Source organism: Epinephelus moara, chromosome 1 (genome assembly GCF_006386435.1).
Source record: "Epinephelus moara isolate mb chromosome 1, YSFRI_EMoa_1.0, whole genome shotgun sequence".
NCBI classification, from domain to species: domain Eukaryota; kingdom Metazoa; phylum Chordata; class Actinopteri; order Perciformes; family Serranidae; genus Epinephelus; species Epinephelus moara.
In genome coordinates this window covers 36,941,582-36,957,625 of record NC_065506.1, presented here as the reverse complement: position 1 = coordinate 36,957,625, position 16,044 = coordinate 36,941,582, and the positions used below count along the sequence as shown (strand labels likewise).

General features: G+C 40.1%; 1 protein-coding gene across 2 annotated transcripts; it reads right to left on the bottom strand.

Annotated features, from left to right (window-relative positions):
• Positions 1 to 269: 269 nt before the first annotated feature.
• On the bottom strand, positions 270 to 14,488 carry fgf7 (fibroblast growth factor 7). Of its 2 annotated transcripts, none has more exons than XM_050057562.1 (4): positions 14,369 to 14,488; positions 6,779 to 7,423; positions 2,801 to 2,907; positions 270 to 2,642 (listed from the first exon to the last, which is right to left on the bottom strand). In XM_050057562.1, the coding sequence occupies exons 2-4, from the start codon at positions 7,062 to 7,064 to the stop codon at positions 2,427 to 2,429; spliced, it is 609 nt and encodes a 202-aa protein (XP_049913519.1). In that variant the 5' UTR covers positions 7,065 to 7,423; positions 14,369 to 14,488; the 3' UTR covers positions 270 to 2,426. The 2 variants fall into 2 exon arrangements, with proteins under 2 accessions (XP_049913519.1, XP_049913452.1); XM_050057495.1 differs by lacking the exon at positions 14,369 to 14,488 and adding an exon at positions 7,852 to 8,098.
• Positions 14,489 to 16,044: the final 1,556 nt, after the last annotated feature.

Sequence of the window (16,044 nt, the reverse complement as noted above, 5' to 3'; positions counted from 1 at the left end):
AACAGATTTGATTATCTTGTCATTAAATCAGCTTAGCTGGCAAACATACAGCTTAATACCTCCAGAGGACTGCAGACATATCAGAGTTTGAAAAACCAGTCGCTTAATACGTTTTCTCTACAGGCTTGAGCGTAATATAGAGTTACAGGCTGAATAACCCCAATTTTATCAAGTGATATTCAAAGATAAGGTTATGACTTATCCTCCAACAGGCATTTTCTAATAAGATCAAAATTACAGCAAATGTCAGATCATACATTTTGTACTTATTCAACATAATAGTTTTATTATGTACCAAGAATGGGGCCAAATCATTTAAGATTACAGATATTTTAAAAGTTGTTACTGAATAACAAAGTCATCTTTCTTATTAATGGTCAGCATGCAAATAGTAAAAAACTTTTTTATTCCATTTTTCATTTGGATTTATTGAGAGTGTGTTGAATTTTTATCACAGTTTGTGGGTTGAATACAGTTCTCTTCACCTTTCTCCAGAGCTTCAGCTTCATAGCTTTATATGTGGCAGAATAAAAGCATGGTTCATTTCATGCATTAAGTCATAAGTTGCTAGTACTGCCAGATCCATTAAAAATCAACACTGCTCGCAGACTGGGGTGGTACATTAGCAGGTGTCTGGTGTGAAAAACCAGCTTGCTGATGAAAGGTGAAACATTCAGCAAGTCAACCAGATACCAAAACTGTCAGACCAAGCAGGAAAGAGTACCTGTGAATATTGGAATACATCAAAATTTGACAGGCAAGTTTGTAAGCTTGCTTAGAGTCCTTAATACCCCCTAGTGGTAAAAAAAACAAACAAAAAAAAAAAAACATGAGAAACTTTGGTAGAATATTGCACATTGTAAGGAAAATGGACACTTTAACATACAACTCAAATGTTTTATATAAATAACTTACAACTATGAATGATAATGTAATGTTATTTTAGGGCCTGTATTGGGATATTGTAATGATGTCATGCAGATACTTGGCCTTTTCAGATGGAAAGTGGAAAGGAGTGTTAGACATGATAAAGATAAATGCACCTCCCGATACATTTTTTGTTGAAAGCTCATTTGCACGGGACTAGCATTACATGATGACCTCTGATAATTTGCAATAAATTCAGAGGTCATCTGTGATTTTAATCTCATGTCAAGTCCATAATTTGTCAAGTAAAATCTTCGTGATTTGGGGTTGTATTTAGGTTTTCTGTTTTCTCCACACCTTGTTTCTGCCTCTTCACCAGTTGAGAACTATAAAGGCTGCATTGACGGTTATACATCAGTGTTTTGACAGCATTTTGGGTGCACAGCATGGAGTCCAGTTTGCAGAAAAAGCAATATCAAATCAATTAGAAGAGAGAAATCTTGAACGATGATGAGATGGATAACGTGACAGTGTGTGGCAGATTAGTGTAGCATCATAGCCTGGGGATGAGGCCAGTAAATTCGAGTAAAATACAGACTTCGCCAATGGGGGTGTGATTTCTAAATCACGAGGTTCCCAGGTAAGACTAGTCCCATGCAAACAGGGCTGTAGTCATACTTGTAACGTCTTGACAAAACTCAAAAACATCTCCTTATTCATAAATATGTGATCTTTTGGCAAACATAATTATTAACTCTGATGGAAAGAGATTGCATAGCATACACATTTATTATGTAGTTCACTTTGTATTTTAATCTGGATATCTTTTCAGCAGCAGCAGAATATTTTAGCTTTTCAAAATCACACCTTGATAATGAAGAGGGAGTCAGTGAGCAGCTACAATGCATTCGACCACAGTCTGGTCGTCAATGCAAGAAGGACAGACAGATCAAAACAGATCATCCACAAACAGATTGTCCTACAAATTCTAATTTTACTGAACATGCCATTGTAGTTTATTGTGCCTCTGTTGTGTGTGCTCTGAGCACTTGTACCAGTAAAAAAAAAAAAGACAAGTCCAGCTTGCTTCAGCACATCTTGGTCGAGCCAAATCTCCGTTCTGGACCTCTTTGTTGATCATACAGGTCTCCTCATCTGGCTGGGTGTAGATCATCTTTGGAAAAGGATACAGTCCCGACTGTGCGTAATACATTTTACTGTTTTATAAGAAAACACTTAACTGTTTTATAAGGAAATATAATATTTAACTCAAAATAACAATAACATTGAGTAGACTTTAGTGGTTTTTACGGTTGGTGTACCAGTTGAAGCTATGTCAAATATTTCCTTGTTTCGACATCGTGTTTGAGGATGTTTGGAATAGTTTGATGTGCCCATCTGATATCGGTTGCTTATGAAAATTACAACATGTTATGGAACCTTATATAACTAACCTACGACTGATTGCTGAGCGTGATGTTGGTAATGAGTTTACATGTGTCTGTTAACATATATAATATGTGACGGAAATCATACACAAATAGTCCTTTTTAGCTTTTTCAGTCCACCCTCCGGTCCTCCTCCCTGCACTTCATAGGGATGAAGTGAGATGCTATATGCTCCCTCCTGGTCTTCTTGCCTCGCATCGGCCGTCCTTTCTGAGACAGAGCTATGAACATTTCTTTGCCATTTTTAGTCCACTTTGCAGAGGAGTAAGCATTGAAGTAGTTTTCTAGGAAAACCTCCTTGAAGTTGCAGTTTTCATTGTAGATCCTCTGTAAAGGACAGACGAACATTAATACAATCAGCATTTGTCTTCACTGTCAGTTCTTGGTCTTGGTTATGAATGTTTTGCAATAATTGTTTTATTTATGCTCGGCTGTTAATCATCTGAAAACAGTGCATGACATCTCTCACTGAGGAAAAATATTACCTTGCCTTGCAGCTGTCCAGCCTTGTTCATAGAGATATAATACTGACTCTTCACGCCTTTGATAGCCAGTACACCTCCCTCAGACACTGTCCTGATCTCCAGGATACCTGCCAGACATTCACACAGTTAGTCAAAGTGAGACATATCACAGGACAGATAAGACACTGTCGACATCCAGCCTTCACGCCAGCTCCGCACTGCGCGCGACATTCATCTTCATTAACAAACAGGATGAAGGTTCCTGTGGTTAATCAGTCTGTGGTTTCTCTGGCTTTATTCAAGCCTTGTTAACTGGCCTGGGTGGCTATTACACAAACCACAACCTATGCCATAGCACATATGGGAGACAGATTAGGCCTCTCTCTCCTGGGATTGAGAAAACTACCTCCTTGCATGAGCTTTGCACGCTACATTTTAGGCCTGCTCTTCAAGTCTGTGGGAGAGTAAAAACACTTGTGCTTAAGTATTTTGGTTTAAGAACAAATGGTAGTTGAGGTGTTTGACCTCACTTGAAAGTGAAGGAGCTAATTATGTTGCAGGGCTTATAAGAATGCATCTTTATTATTTCACGCAATAGATCCACGGATCTCTTATCATTTGTCCAGCAGTTGTAGACATCTAATGCTGTCTCATCATAGAAAACATCACTATATACAGTATATATTGGTCAGTTCTTGTGATTGAAAGTATGATGCCGCTGCTGTTCATATAAAGAAGAGAGGGTCGCACGCAGAAATGTATCATTCACTAAGTTTACTAAATCATTTGTCTGGCAATACACAAAATGTTTTCAGCCATCCAGACTTCATTGGGATGTGATTATGCTCCTATTACAAATATGAGGAATCATTAAACATTAGTTCAAAGACAGCAACAAGTACCAGATCATAGATTTTTAGTTAATATAAAAGCCTTGTTGTTTGTGCAAAAATTCTTCATTTGACAGTCAGAGAAAAAAGGGAAGAACTCCATTGAAGGTCTTCAGACTGACATTGAGCATGCTGCATTTTAGTGTTTGCGTGATCACAAACAGATGGCAGAGTCCCAATCATGGAATGTTGTTTGTGCTCTGCTTGCACTTGATATTTGACTTAATATGACTGCCCTTTGACTGTATGATCATATTTATTTAACCCTGATTTTCTATTCCTTGATCATGACTTAAAGAAGTGTCTCACAACCTTCTTCGTGTCAAGGACCCCTGAATTGATACACATTAGGTCACTGACCCCCAGTTGGTAAGATATCACTTCAGGGACCTTCATATGAAAAGATTTTGGCCGTTAGATATGATTAAGACCAGAATTGTATTGTTGTCAATGCAGCTGAGGAGATAACTGTGGAGGAAGTGGAACCTATGATCAGAATAATCACTCTTATGACTCTCACTCACATCGGGCTCACTTCTGTAGTGAATTAAATAGTCAGAATAAACTGTTCCCCATTTTTTCTGGGGACCCCTTGGAGGTCCCTAAAGGGGCTTCCTGGACTTCTGGCTTCAAGTAAAGCTCAATTTAACAAAGTCAGAGCTACATCTCCATTGTTAACCCCTTACACATTCAGAGTCAGCTGATCATTCATTTCCTAATAAATCCCACATTGGTGGCAGCTGTCGATGCAACTGCATGTTTATTTCCCGAGTAGGGATTTCACTAATCAAAGTGCTTGGATTACTGTGTTTTTATGGTTGTTAAAAAGCGTGAAAGTGTTATTCCCATAATATTACATGTAAGAGCTACAGTTGTTTGGTCTACTGTGGAAAGATGGAACACATTTCCACACACATGCACACGCACATATTGTTAACATTTTGGCTCTGACGCAGACAGGCTATCCTCAGCTTGAACGGATTTGTCATCACTCGCTGTTCCGGCCTCTGGCTACGTAAACTTACTTGTGGGTAATCCCTAATCCTGCTTTCTGTTAACGAAGCTTGAATCAATTGTTTACATTTGGCGGTAAAGATAATGCGTTGTTGAGATTAATATTGACTGCTTCATACTAAATACCTAATGTCTAGCAATCACTTTATCTCAAAATGCAAACTGAATCCTTATCCACACTGAAATTACAGCAGACTCCCTGTCTTTATCAGATTATTTCTATTTCACTTTGATGTTTATCAAATTACAGTGAATTAAATTGCGAGTTTTGGATTAATTCAGTCCCTCAGTAAGTTTTATTTTGTTGCTCCTGACACCAGGTTTATTATGTTACCCACTTATATAGTTACTGCCTTTGAATTCCCTGTTTTACAGTTGTCATGCTGTGGTTTAGAAGTTGCTGATTGCCTACTTGGAAGCTGTTTATCTGCTCTTTGCTGTGGCTTAACACAACTTTTTATTGATATTATTAACACATCTTTGTGACTCAATTTAAGCCATGACACGGCCTTTCACTTAAACACAAACCTACACATGTTAGTAATTACCATTTCCTATTTTGTTAGCAGTGGATCTATTATCTTATAAGTAACATGTGTTTGTTTGCTTTTGAGGATTTGTTGACACATTCAGAACAAAACTGTCCTGGAGACTGCTGCAAATACCTCTGGCCACAATGCAAACATTATTATTTTTAGAAACATTTCTGCAACATTTCTATGATGCACAACATCAGTGTTGGACGTTTCAGTTCTCTGTGCAACGCAGATACAGAAGCTTCGCAGAATTAACAAAATCCACATTGTAGACGTTTTGATTTTTGATCCAAACAATCCTTTGAAATATAGTAAAGTTGGAAAAAACTTGTGTTGTGCAAGAGATGAGTTCACTGGAAGTAAGCCTATATTTTTGTTGCAGGGGCACATGGAATGTGGAGGCCAAAAATAATGTAGCTCCAAGTTTCTCATTTTGGTTTCTTCTCTTTTTTTTTCTTTCTCATTTTGTAAAAAAAAACAAAAGAAGTCTTTTTGCAATCAGCTTTTCAGGACTTCTTGTTCACTGCAGCCAAAAAGTATGACTCACTGATTTATTACACATATATCTGCACCACAATGGTCTCTTCAAAGGCTTATTGGTTAAATTTCTGTGTGCTTTTAGCGTGCGATTGTCAGCCACATATGGGTGTATCAATTTTTCTGTCTCTCGTTGCCAATTGTTGCACAAGCATCTTTTCCATCCACTTTGAGGCATTTCCCTGTCAAGCCAACATTCCAGCCACAGCCACACTGTCAGATAGGAGGAAATGATAACTACTTAAAACATCCTCACCGTGACAGAGATTTCCAGTGGTAAGCGCGAGCTCTCCAGCAACAATTTTTACAATTCACCATGTTAGATTACAATTACCATGGCTATTAGGTAAAATTAGTCACTCAGTAGTGAACTGGCATGCTATTATAACAAATTTTGCTACAGTAATTTTGGACTAGGCACAGCATGGTGGCTGTCTTTGTGCAAGTTGTCCATTGTTAACCATAGGTTCATTAGAAATCATTAATTTCTCCAGGTCTTTGATGCCATTTCTTTGTCCCAAGATATCATGCTGACACTTTAAGTTTCTGAGAGATTAAATCAGGCTGACCACGTGTGAGTCCGAGGTCACAGGGGCCTGGCACCCATCAGACTGCGAGACTCCTCAGTTTACTTCATTACAGCCTGTGTTTTGATGGTGTTATGGTTTAACAAGCCAAAGCTCCCACCTGCTTCATTTTACCTCTGTCACTTTGGCTGCTCTAACAGAGACACATGACCCATTAACACTGTGATTACACAACAAAGAGCTCTGCACAATAACACCTCCCACATGCTTCTGCCACCTTGACAGGCCAATGGTTCTTCAGTGACTCAGTGGAAAGATCTCACAACTCAACTCAAGAATTATAACTTCTTATAATTTCCAATTCTAGGACTAAGTTCACACCAAAAATTCAAGTTAATTCACATTTGGAAAATATCATATGGTATTTGTTTATTACTAATAACTGCAGAGGAACTCATAGCAAAACACTGGTAAATCAAAAAGAGTCATCCTTACTGTAGCAGTTGGTGGGATCTTGAGTCCCGGTGATGTTGCCAAAGTCATCAATTGTTAGGAACCACTGTGTGCGGCTGAACAACTGACGAATGCGCACATCCCCGCCCTCCATGTAGTCGTAGTTCCTCGTGTGGCGCTCGTGTTTGGAGCAGTTCATGATGGCAGCAAGTTGCTCTGGAGTGCAGTCACTGTAGACCACACACACACTGCCGAACAAGAAGATTGCGTGCAGGTACAGTCCCGGGAACAGATATTGAAGGTTCCATGTCAGCATCCATTTGCGCATTATAATACAATGCAGTGGGGATCAATGAACAACATACTTAAATGTGAGATAGAGATCTGTGCGCTATCCCTCAGCCCAGTGACCCAATGATCCCTGACTTGTGACCCTTGTGTTGGTCCCTGTTCTTGCAGAAGGGGTTCCTAATGGGACCTTGAGACTGGGTGGTTGTGGAGGGGACTTTGTGGAGCTGGTTGTGGTTGGCTGAAGCTGGAGAGTGGTCTGAAGAGGACAGGTTATGGGATGATGAAGTCTCTCTTTAGTCCTCAGTGAAGATCTGCGTTGACTGCTCCATCCTCTTGAGACCGTAGTCCGAGAAGAGACGTCATAATCCAGTTTACAAAATGCTATGCAGGATGTCACTATAAAATAAAAAGAAGACTGGTTTAATTCCAGCTTGCTGTCGGAAAAATAGACCCACAGGTGCAGTTACAAATTGAAGGTTTTCCTTAAAGCTGCTTCAAAGAAAACAGTAATTGATTACAAGGATTTACCCACTTAACTTCACATAAACAAACACCTTTCAAAGAGCTTCTCATTTTCTGTGTTCATACAAATATAAATTGCACATTTCCTAGCAATAAATCAAAATTTCTGTGGTGCACTTTGACAGGCAGATGTCTCCCGGTCTTGGACCCAGAACAGTGAAATATTGCGTCAATGCTGTTGGGTTGCTTCACAAGTCTATGGTCTGTAATTTCCTCTGTATTAGCATAAATACAGTATGTACTTTAAAACAATAATGCTGTTTTTCAAACAAACAAAAACAAAGTGTAGTTTAATGACTTACATGTGCTCTGTGATGACAGGAGTTGTCAAAGATGTGTTCCCTTTCAGAGAGAGTTTTAATTTGAAGTCTCTGTAATTCTAAAGCTGTAGTCTCAGTTGTAAACCAAGCCCAGTAGTGCAGTAAGGCTAAGCAAGAGCTTGGAGCTTCTGTCAATTCCCATGGATGTCTCCCTGATTCTGGCAGGCTGACTCTGTGCATCTTCCACTGTTGCTGTGCACTCTGCTTAGATAAATGCCTCCTGCTGACCTCACTTGAGAGCAATTAGATCCCAACCAGTCAGCTGTCCCTGGCTGAGGTGCAATGGAGAAACACCCTCTGCCTGCCTCTCGCTGTCACTCACCCACCGGACATGAGAGGGAGCTATAAACTCTCAGGAATAGCAGGCTCTCCTTGGTATGCACTCCTAAATACTTTAAGAACATTTGCATGCACACTCAACCCTTGCAGAACTTACTACAACCTCTCTGGCTTTTTCAAGAAACATCTTGCACTTAAATAGATTTGTGCTAAACTTGTTACAGATCTCATAATGACTCACATCACGTTTAAGATATTTGCTCTGATGACAAAGCTTTGAAGAATTTCTTCCCTATCATTTCAAATGTCACAATTAATTAGCGGTTTTACATAGCTGCACTTAATCATTGGTGCGGATTTATTGACTCAAGTAGTTCAAGAACTTCAAAGAAGCCCTTTAGTTCTTGTTCTTATTCAGTGTGGTAGTGGGAAGCAATATGTTACTGCTGGCAGGTATCCATCCAAAGGGAGAAAAACAGAAGACATGACTGCTCAGAAGTAGTCATCTCTGTGTCAGGGGTCATGCACTCTTTCACTTTCCGTGTTTGTATTTAAAGTCACAATTTATTGCCTTTACATACCTGGCCTTTCCTTGGACTCACCACTTCAAAAGTTTATATGGGCCCTAATGACGTGCTCCCCTGTGGAGGTCAGGGCTGCAGGCCTGAGCGAGAGGGACTTCTGGCTACAGCAGGTCTCCTTCTCATCTCTAAACTGGGGTCGTAAAGACCTGATCTATTAGGTGTCACACTGGCCTGTTCATCTGTCCCTTCTATCACCTTAGAGACTGCTTACACTTTGGTCCTTTGGACACACAGGACAAGGAAACAACATATCACTTCAGGCAGCCACAATATTACAAAACCAGAGAACCAGATATTAAAATGAATGCAAAATCCTATTTTCTTATAAAATATTTTAATGCAAATCTAAATCTAAATCCATGACATACTGTATGTGTACATTAAAGGCAATACTTTGTTTAAATCTTGAATAGGAATATTCTCCAGACAGGTAGATGTCAGTTTATAAAAAAAATTCAGAGCCACTATCAAAAAAATGCCACCTCATAGTAGAGAGGTTTTTGTGTTTCTCAGAGCTGTGTTGTCAGGGGCAGGTAGCACCTGGTAGGGTCCCCTAGGGCACATTTCTGCCAGGACAGAGGCCAGACAGGGCAATTCCAGGACCACTATGAATTACCCTAACAGAAATGAATGACCTTGCCTGTAATCAGGAAACTGGGCCCCCTTCTGTAGACAGGCCTGTTACGGGAGACCCCAGTGGCAGGGCCTGGTTATGCTCAAAACAATGCAAGAGCTCACGTCCCGTAAGGTTCTGTGTTGGGTTTTATTGCCGTGTCACTTGGGCAACAGGTGGGACCTTCTGAGGACTGACCCTTGGCTTTTAAATGCCACTTGTCTACCGCTTTGCTGGAGGACGAGAAAAACCCCCATTGTCACAAGGTGCAGTGTTGCGTGAACATTTCTTAAGGACTGAATTCAAATTACTAGTGTCTCTAGTACACCGTGACCCTTAGCTGCTGTGTGGCCACAAGCTAGTGAAAGAATTAGACTGTAAATACAAGCAGCTCACCATGAGCTAGATATCTACAGCCAGGAACTAAGATATTCCAAAATTTAGACTAGACCAGTTGCGATATCATTTTGAAAGACGCCAGTTGAGGTGAGTCGGGCATCTGATCAGTATGTCTCTCAGTGGAGGTATTTCTGGGTCCTATCTGCCTTGAGAACACCTCTGGATCTCCCAAGAAGAGCATGACATGGCTCATGAGAAGGGCATTTGGGATTATTTCCCCTGCCTGGTGCCACCACAACATTTATGCAATGTAAAATGAAAGGATGAAAGGCTCTGCTGCTTTACCACTTCCTTTCTAATAAGTATCTGCATGTCTGACCATATCGGTCAGTAACCTCTAGGGCAGGAGTAGCAAACCTGCGGCTCTGAAGTTGCATGCAGCTATTTAGCCCCTTTCCAGTGGCTCCCTGTAGCTTTGACAAAGAAATTCATGGAAATAAAGTAGAGCACTCAGAGAGCGCAGACCTCCGCCAAGCAGCTCGGATTTCCCACCATTTTATTATTTTATCCACTTCACTTCAACCGATCACCACCAAAATTTTATCATCTGTTCCTTTTCCCATTATCAACCTTTCCTGAAAATTTCATCAAAATCCGTTCAGAACTTTTTGAGTTATTTTGCAGACAAACAAACAAACAGACCAACGCCGGCGAAAACATAACCTCCTTTCATTTTTCATTTTGATTCTTACATTCTCCAATTGTAAATATGTGTAGCCTATACACTGATTAGAAAAATACTGTAACATTACATCAACTAGAAGGACCGTCATATGTACACGGCCTGGCACATTTTAATCTACATTTTGTCAATAGCAATGGCTAGTGTTGAATCACCGTAGCCAGACTAGCAATGAATTCCAAAGCCAGAAGATGAAAAGTCACAGAGGAAAGAAGAGAATTTAATGGCTCATTTGCTTTCACTGCCAACGCTGCAAAGTTAAGTTCCAATTAATCTTAAATAGTCCACTGCAGAGTGGCCACCTTGTGGTAAAACATATTAATGAATGCTCGTTTAAAACTATTACTAATAATGATTGGCTAGCTTTGACTTTAAAGGCTGTGTTACTTCAGTATGATGCATAAGTTTGTTTTGTGGCTCCAGACAGATATTTTTGGGCCAAAAATGGCTCTTTTAAAAGTAAAGGTTGCCGACTCCTCAAGGGGAAAGGTCTACTCCATTACTGTCAGTCATCAACATGCTGTCCATTTCATGAGATGTAGTATGAGGTTGGGAGTCTGGAAGAATATATGGTTTGTATCACTACAGGAGTAGTTGTTCAGTCGGTGACCCTTGTGCTCATTTGGGATGGATCAGCAGGAACAAGGAAGTGGTGTCTAATGAGGCGCTTGGAGATGTGTAACAACCTTTCTGCCCTAATTGAAAACCAAGTCATATGAAAATGTAGATGTATAAATTTAGCTGGCTGAACACTGAAAACAGCATGCAGCTGGAACCCCTCTTGGGATATTTGATTGCAGCAGTTAAATGTACCTCTTTGTACAGACTTTACAGGAGCCCCAAGTTCACAGGTTAAGGGCGGCACCATTGACCTTACATGATGAGGAAAGGGGGGAAGAGGAAGTTGTAAACTTGTCAGACTTCAAAATTCTTTTTAACATATTAGGTTTTTGTGCTCTCACTTTGTTCTTTGAAAGATGTTTGTGCTTACCTGTTTGACCTTTGCTTTGAGTAACAGCACATTAGATCGGTTTTTATCCTTTGAATGAATCAGTTATCTTCGTTGCTAAAGTAGTCCCCTGTTTTGCTTGTCAAATTTATCTTACTGTTGTATTCTGTCCAACCCATTAGTAATTTTGCCCTGGGAGATTAAGACTGTAAAATGATCTGCCTGAGGGCTGACTTACCTACTCTCATCTATATTGGATATTAAATCACTCTCTAAAACAAATCTGGCGACACTGTTCTTTAAGTTTTTCTCTGTTTCTCATAGTTTTTCTTCTTCCCTTCCTTTAATATAATAATAATTATTATTATCATAGGTAGTACTTGTATTCATGGTAGTAGTAGTTTAACTTTAAAGTCCAGTGGGTAGGATTTACGGGGATATATTGGCAGTAATGGAATATCGTATAATAAATACGTTTTCTTCAGTGTGTAGTCACCTGAAAATAAGAAATGTTCTGTTTTTGTTTCCTTAGCCATTTATATCTACATAAGGAGTGGGTCCTCTTATACAGAGATGATTTTACGTTTTTGTGTTGGCCACCGAAGTTGGAAGCCCCTCCGCGATGAGAGGTTCAGAAAAATAACAGATTTCTTTTAAAAGTGAAACTGCTTTATTTAGTGTTTTTAATAGTTTAAATGGCTCGGTATGTTTGTTTTGGAGAGGAGCAGACCCCTGGAGCAGAATTAATTTGGCTCCTGGTGAAAACTCCTGAAAATCTGGATCTTAAGTTATCAGAGAAAAAAGGTGAGCACAGATTAGTAGGTGCTGGGCTAACAGTCTGTCATGTGCCGAAAAGCATAGGAGAAACAATGATACGTAATGTGAAACTGCTTTAGTCTGTGTTTTTACCTGTTTATATGTCCAGGTTTGTTCGTTTTTGGACAGGAGACAACCTCTGCAGATAATCTGGCTCCTTGTAAAATCCTCTTGAACTTTACCATAAAACTGCTTTGTTCAGTTTTATTACCGGTTTTAATCACCTGGTCCATTTGTTTTGGAGAGGAACAGACCTTTGTGGATACTACGCCACCTGGTGAAAACCTCCTGAACAGAGGACACTGAAGGAATTCTAACCAGGAGAAGTTTCAGCTGGTTGCAATCTGCAGTTCTCACCACTAGATGCCACTAAATCCCACACATTGTTCCTTTAATAGAAGTAAAATTGCAAAGTCATGCAATGTCACGATAAGATCATCATAAGGCTACTTCAGCAGGCTACTAGAATGCCTTGAATCTGAGATATGAACGCTGTATGTGTGTCCTCAGTTGACCAGTCATGTGTAGCGTATATACTCTTATCAGAAGTTATGTGTGCAAGAGTACATCCACCGTGTGTGTATGTGCAAATAGATATGTGTGTGTGCAGGTACTTTGGTTTTATAGCCTGAATGGCTGCCTGCTGCCATTCAAGGATCAAAGGCCCAGCTCTGTCTGGAGTTTACAGTAGCCTAGGAAGTGCAGTGGCCGTGAGGCAGGCACATTAGACCTGCGTGAGTGAGCCTCTTTAAGTTTCAGTGCCTTCACTTCCATCAATCTGCCTCACTATTTTGTTTATCTTCCTCTTCCTCTCTTTTTCTGTCTGAGTTATTTGCTGTTTTGACGAGTGGAGGTCAGCATTTAAAATCTAACAACTCCTTTTAATCGATTCCCATTGTCGAATGTTATGTTGAACGTTGTTGAAGCCAGTTGAGAGCCTGTGAGGGTTTAGATGATTGCTGTGTAACACGCAAACCAATCCAAGCTCACCATGAGTTCAAATCCTGTTCCAACTCCAAATTCAGACTAACCCCCAGCTCCAGTCTGAGAGCCACGCTGTGTCTGCCTGCATCATCCAGCATGAACTCACAGTGACAGGATCATCAGTTGGCCTCTATAAGTGTTTTGTTAAGCATATGTCTGACTTTTCCTATACCATTGTACCATTTCACTAGTTATCATAGACATTTAAAGAAAAAGCTTTTGTTTAAGTAGTTTTGTGTCTAGCTTTTTAACCTTATCTCATTCAGACATGGTGGGTCTACAGCATGACGCACACACACACACACACACACACACACACACACACACACACACACACATACACGCACAAGGATATGGGGATTTATTTACTATTTCTCTGAACGCAATACAATGTTGTAAGGCTTAGTTTTCTGGGAACTTGTTTTAATAAAACTGTTGTCATACAAATCACACATCACCTCATTGGCTGCAGGCTCACTAGATACGCAGTTGTTCAACAAGTTGTTTCCAATCCCGCCCATGCAAGACACGAATATTGCTACGTGATTTATCACTGTGCTGTATCTCAAGAACCTCTTGGAGTGTTAGCACACAAAGCTAGATCCAGAGTTTATGATAGTTTCCACTATTACGGCAGAGACATCTGCCTACACACAGTGTCTGCTCTCAACACTCTAAAAGCATTCCTGGAGAGAGAAGAGCCTCTGTGTCTGTATGTGTATGAATGTGCTCTTTACCCTGTCTTATAGTGATATGACTGCATTTATGCTGGGAGAATTGATTATGTCTAAGGTCAGTCTATTCTTAGCACTGTTTTAGACTGTTTGGGTTTAGCTTTTGCTTTCTAAATTCCATGATAATTGGGGATCTCTAGGGATGGAGCCTCACAACATTAGCTCCAACTATAAATAACTATCTTACAAACACACGCACGCTTGAACACACACTGTAAACTCATACAAACATGCACACACAGTGGCACAATGGTGAACCTTGTTTTTGTAAAATAGCAGCAGTCAGTTGACTGCTTTGCTTTTTCAAGCCAATATCAAGCCTCTCCCAAACCAGTATCACCGTCTCCCGGTCATGTAGCTTGTGAATTTGTTTCAAACAAATCAAATTAGTTTTTATCCCCCCAAGTTAAATATTGTCTCACTCAAATAAAGCATTTCAAGTGTTTAGGCTGTACTCACCATTTAAGGTAGTGTACAAAGAGGAAAAGTAGAGCTTTGTCTGTGGCCGCAGGCTTTGCAGTACTCTACACAGCACGTGTATACATACACACGGTCACACACACGGTCACACACTTTTTCTCTGCTCGGCTCTTTGAAGCTTCTCTTCCTGGGTCCTGCTGACACACTGAGTGTTAGTGCAGTAAAAGGTGACACATGGTCACAGCTCAGGTCATCACTGCTGAGGTGTGAGATGGAGGTTGTTAACGTCGGTTGGTCTTCTTCAGTAAATGGTATTACGCACAGGGATTTCTTGTATTGAATGAAATCTGTTCAGTCAGACCTGATGTTTATACCGCCCTAACCTGACAGCAATGTTTAGTGAGTGAGAAGTTAATTTCAGACGTTTTCTGTATAACACTGATTTGTTGGTAGTCACTCTTCATGATGTTGCAGGCAGTTGCAGTGCATTAGGCCCGGTGTAATCGGCCTTGTTTGAGAATGTGAACCGGCGTTGTGCTTCACTGTCGGGGGAATACTCTGATCCCATCTAATGTAGGAACAGCTGTTAGAGATCACAGTCTTAACTGCTCGCCATATCTGTTCATGTATCAGAAGAAAACAGAGCCCTGCTTACAAAGACATGCTCTGCCTTAGTGGCTTTAAAGGAGAAAGAGGTTCTAAAAAAAGCACTTTGAGTTTCTGAGTCAGAACAGTGGACTGTTTAGACTATGATTAAGTTCGTATTTATAATTTGAAGCATAAATGCATTAAGAAAAAACTACTTAGTGTGATTTAAAGGAGCAGTGTGTAAGATTTAGGGAGATTTAGTGGCATCTAGCAGGGAGAAGTGCAGATTGCAGCCAGCTGAAACTTCTCCTGGTTAGAATTCCTTCAGTGTCAAATCAGCATTTGCCAGAGATGGGCCGCTTGCCCAGCACCTGCACCTGTGTTTTCTGACACTGCTGATTGCAGACAGGCTGCTAACTACAGTAACTGACGCGAAAATGCGAATGGCCCTACTTAGAGCCAGTGTTTGGTTTGTCCATTCAGGGTCCCTGTAGAAACATGGTGGTGCAGCATGGTGGACTCCATGGATAAGGGCCTGCCCCATATATAGATATAACAACTCATTCTAAGGTATTTATACCTCACTTATTTTTACAACAGGGGATAGTTTTCAAAAAGGACGACAATGACGCAAAAGACAATGGTCAAAATCTGTCAATACATATGATGTATGTTACATGATATTGAGCTAACTTTTAATAGTATGAGAGGTCCATGAAAGTTCTACATAGTGCAAAACAGTGGGTGGTCAAAGGTTTTGTTAAAAGTTATTCTAAATCTGGTGTGTCATTTATTTATTTGGTGTTTTGGTGCCTTTTTTCTCTGCTGAGCCCGTTCTTGGTAGATTCAGTTGCTGTGGTTTTATCCACATGAAGCACTCCTTAGTTTTGGTTAACTTTCATGTCCTAATCTGAGTTCTTTAACAGTCATGGTACAATTGTCCCTGAGGTAAATTGTTTATTGGAAAACATACCTCCTGTGAAAACACTGAAAAAATTTTAAATGCTAAATGGCAAAGTCTTCAAATTTGAGGATTTGGTTGAGGATTATGAACATGGAGGTCTTGTTGTCTTTGTCTTTCTCTATCCCTCTCATGTTTTATTGTTTTATTTACTTTGTTGGTTTGG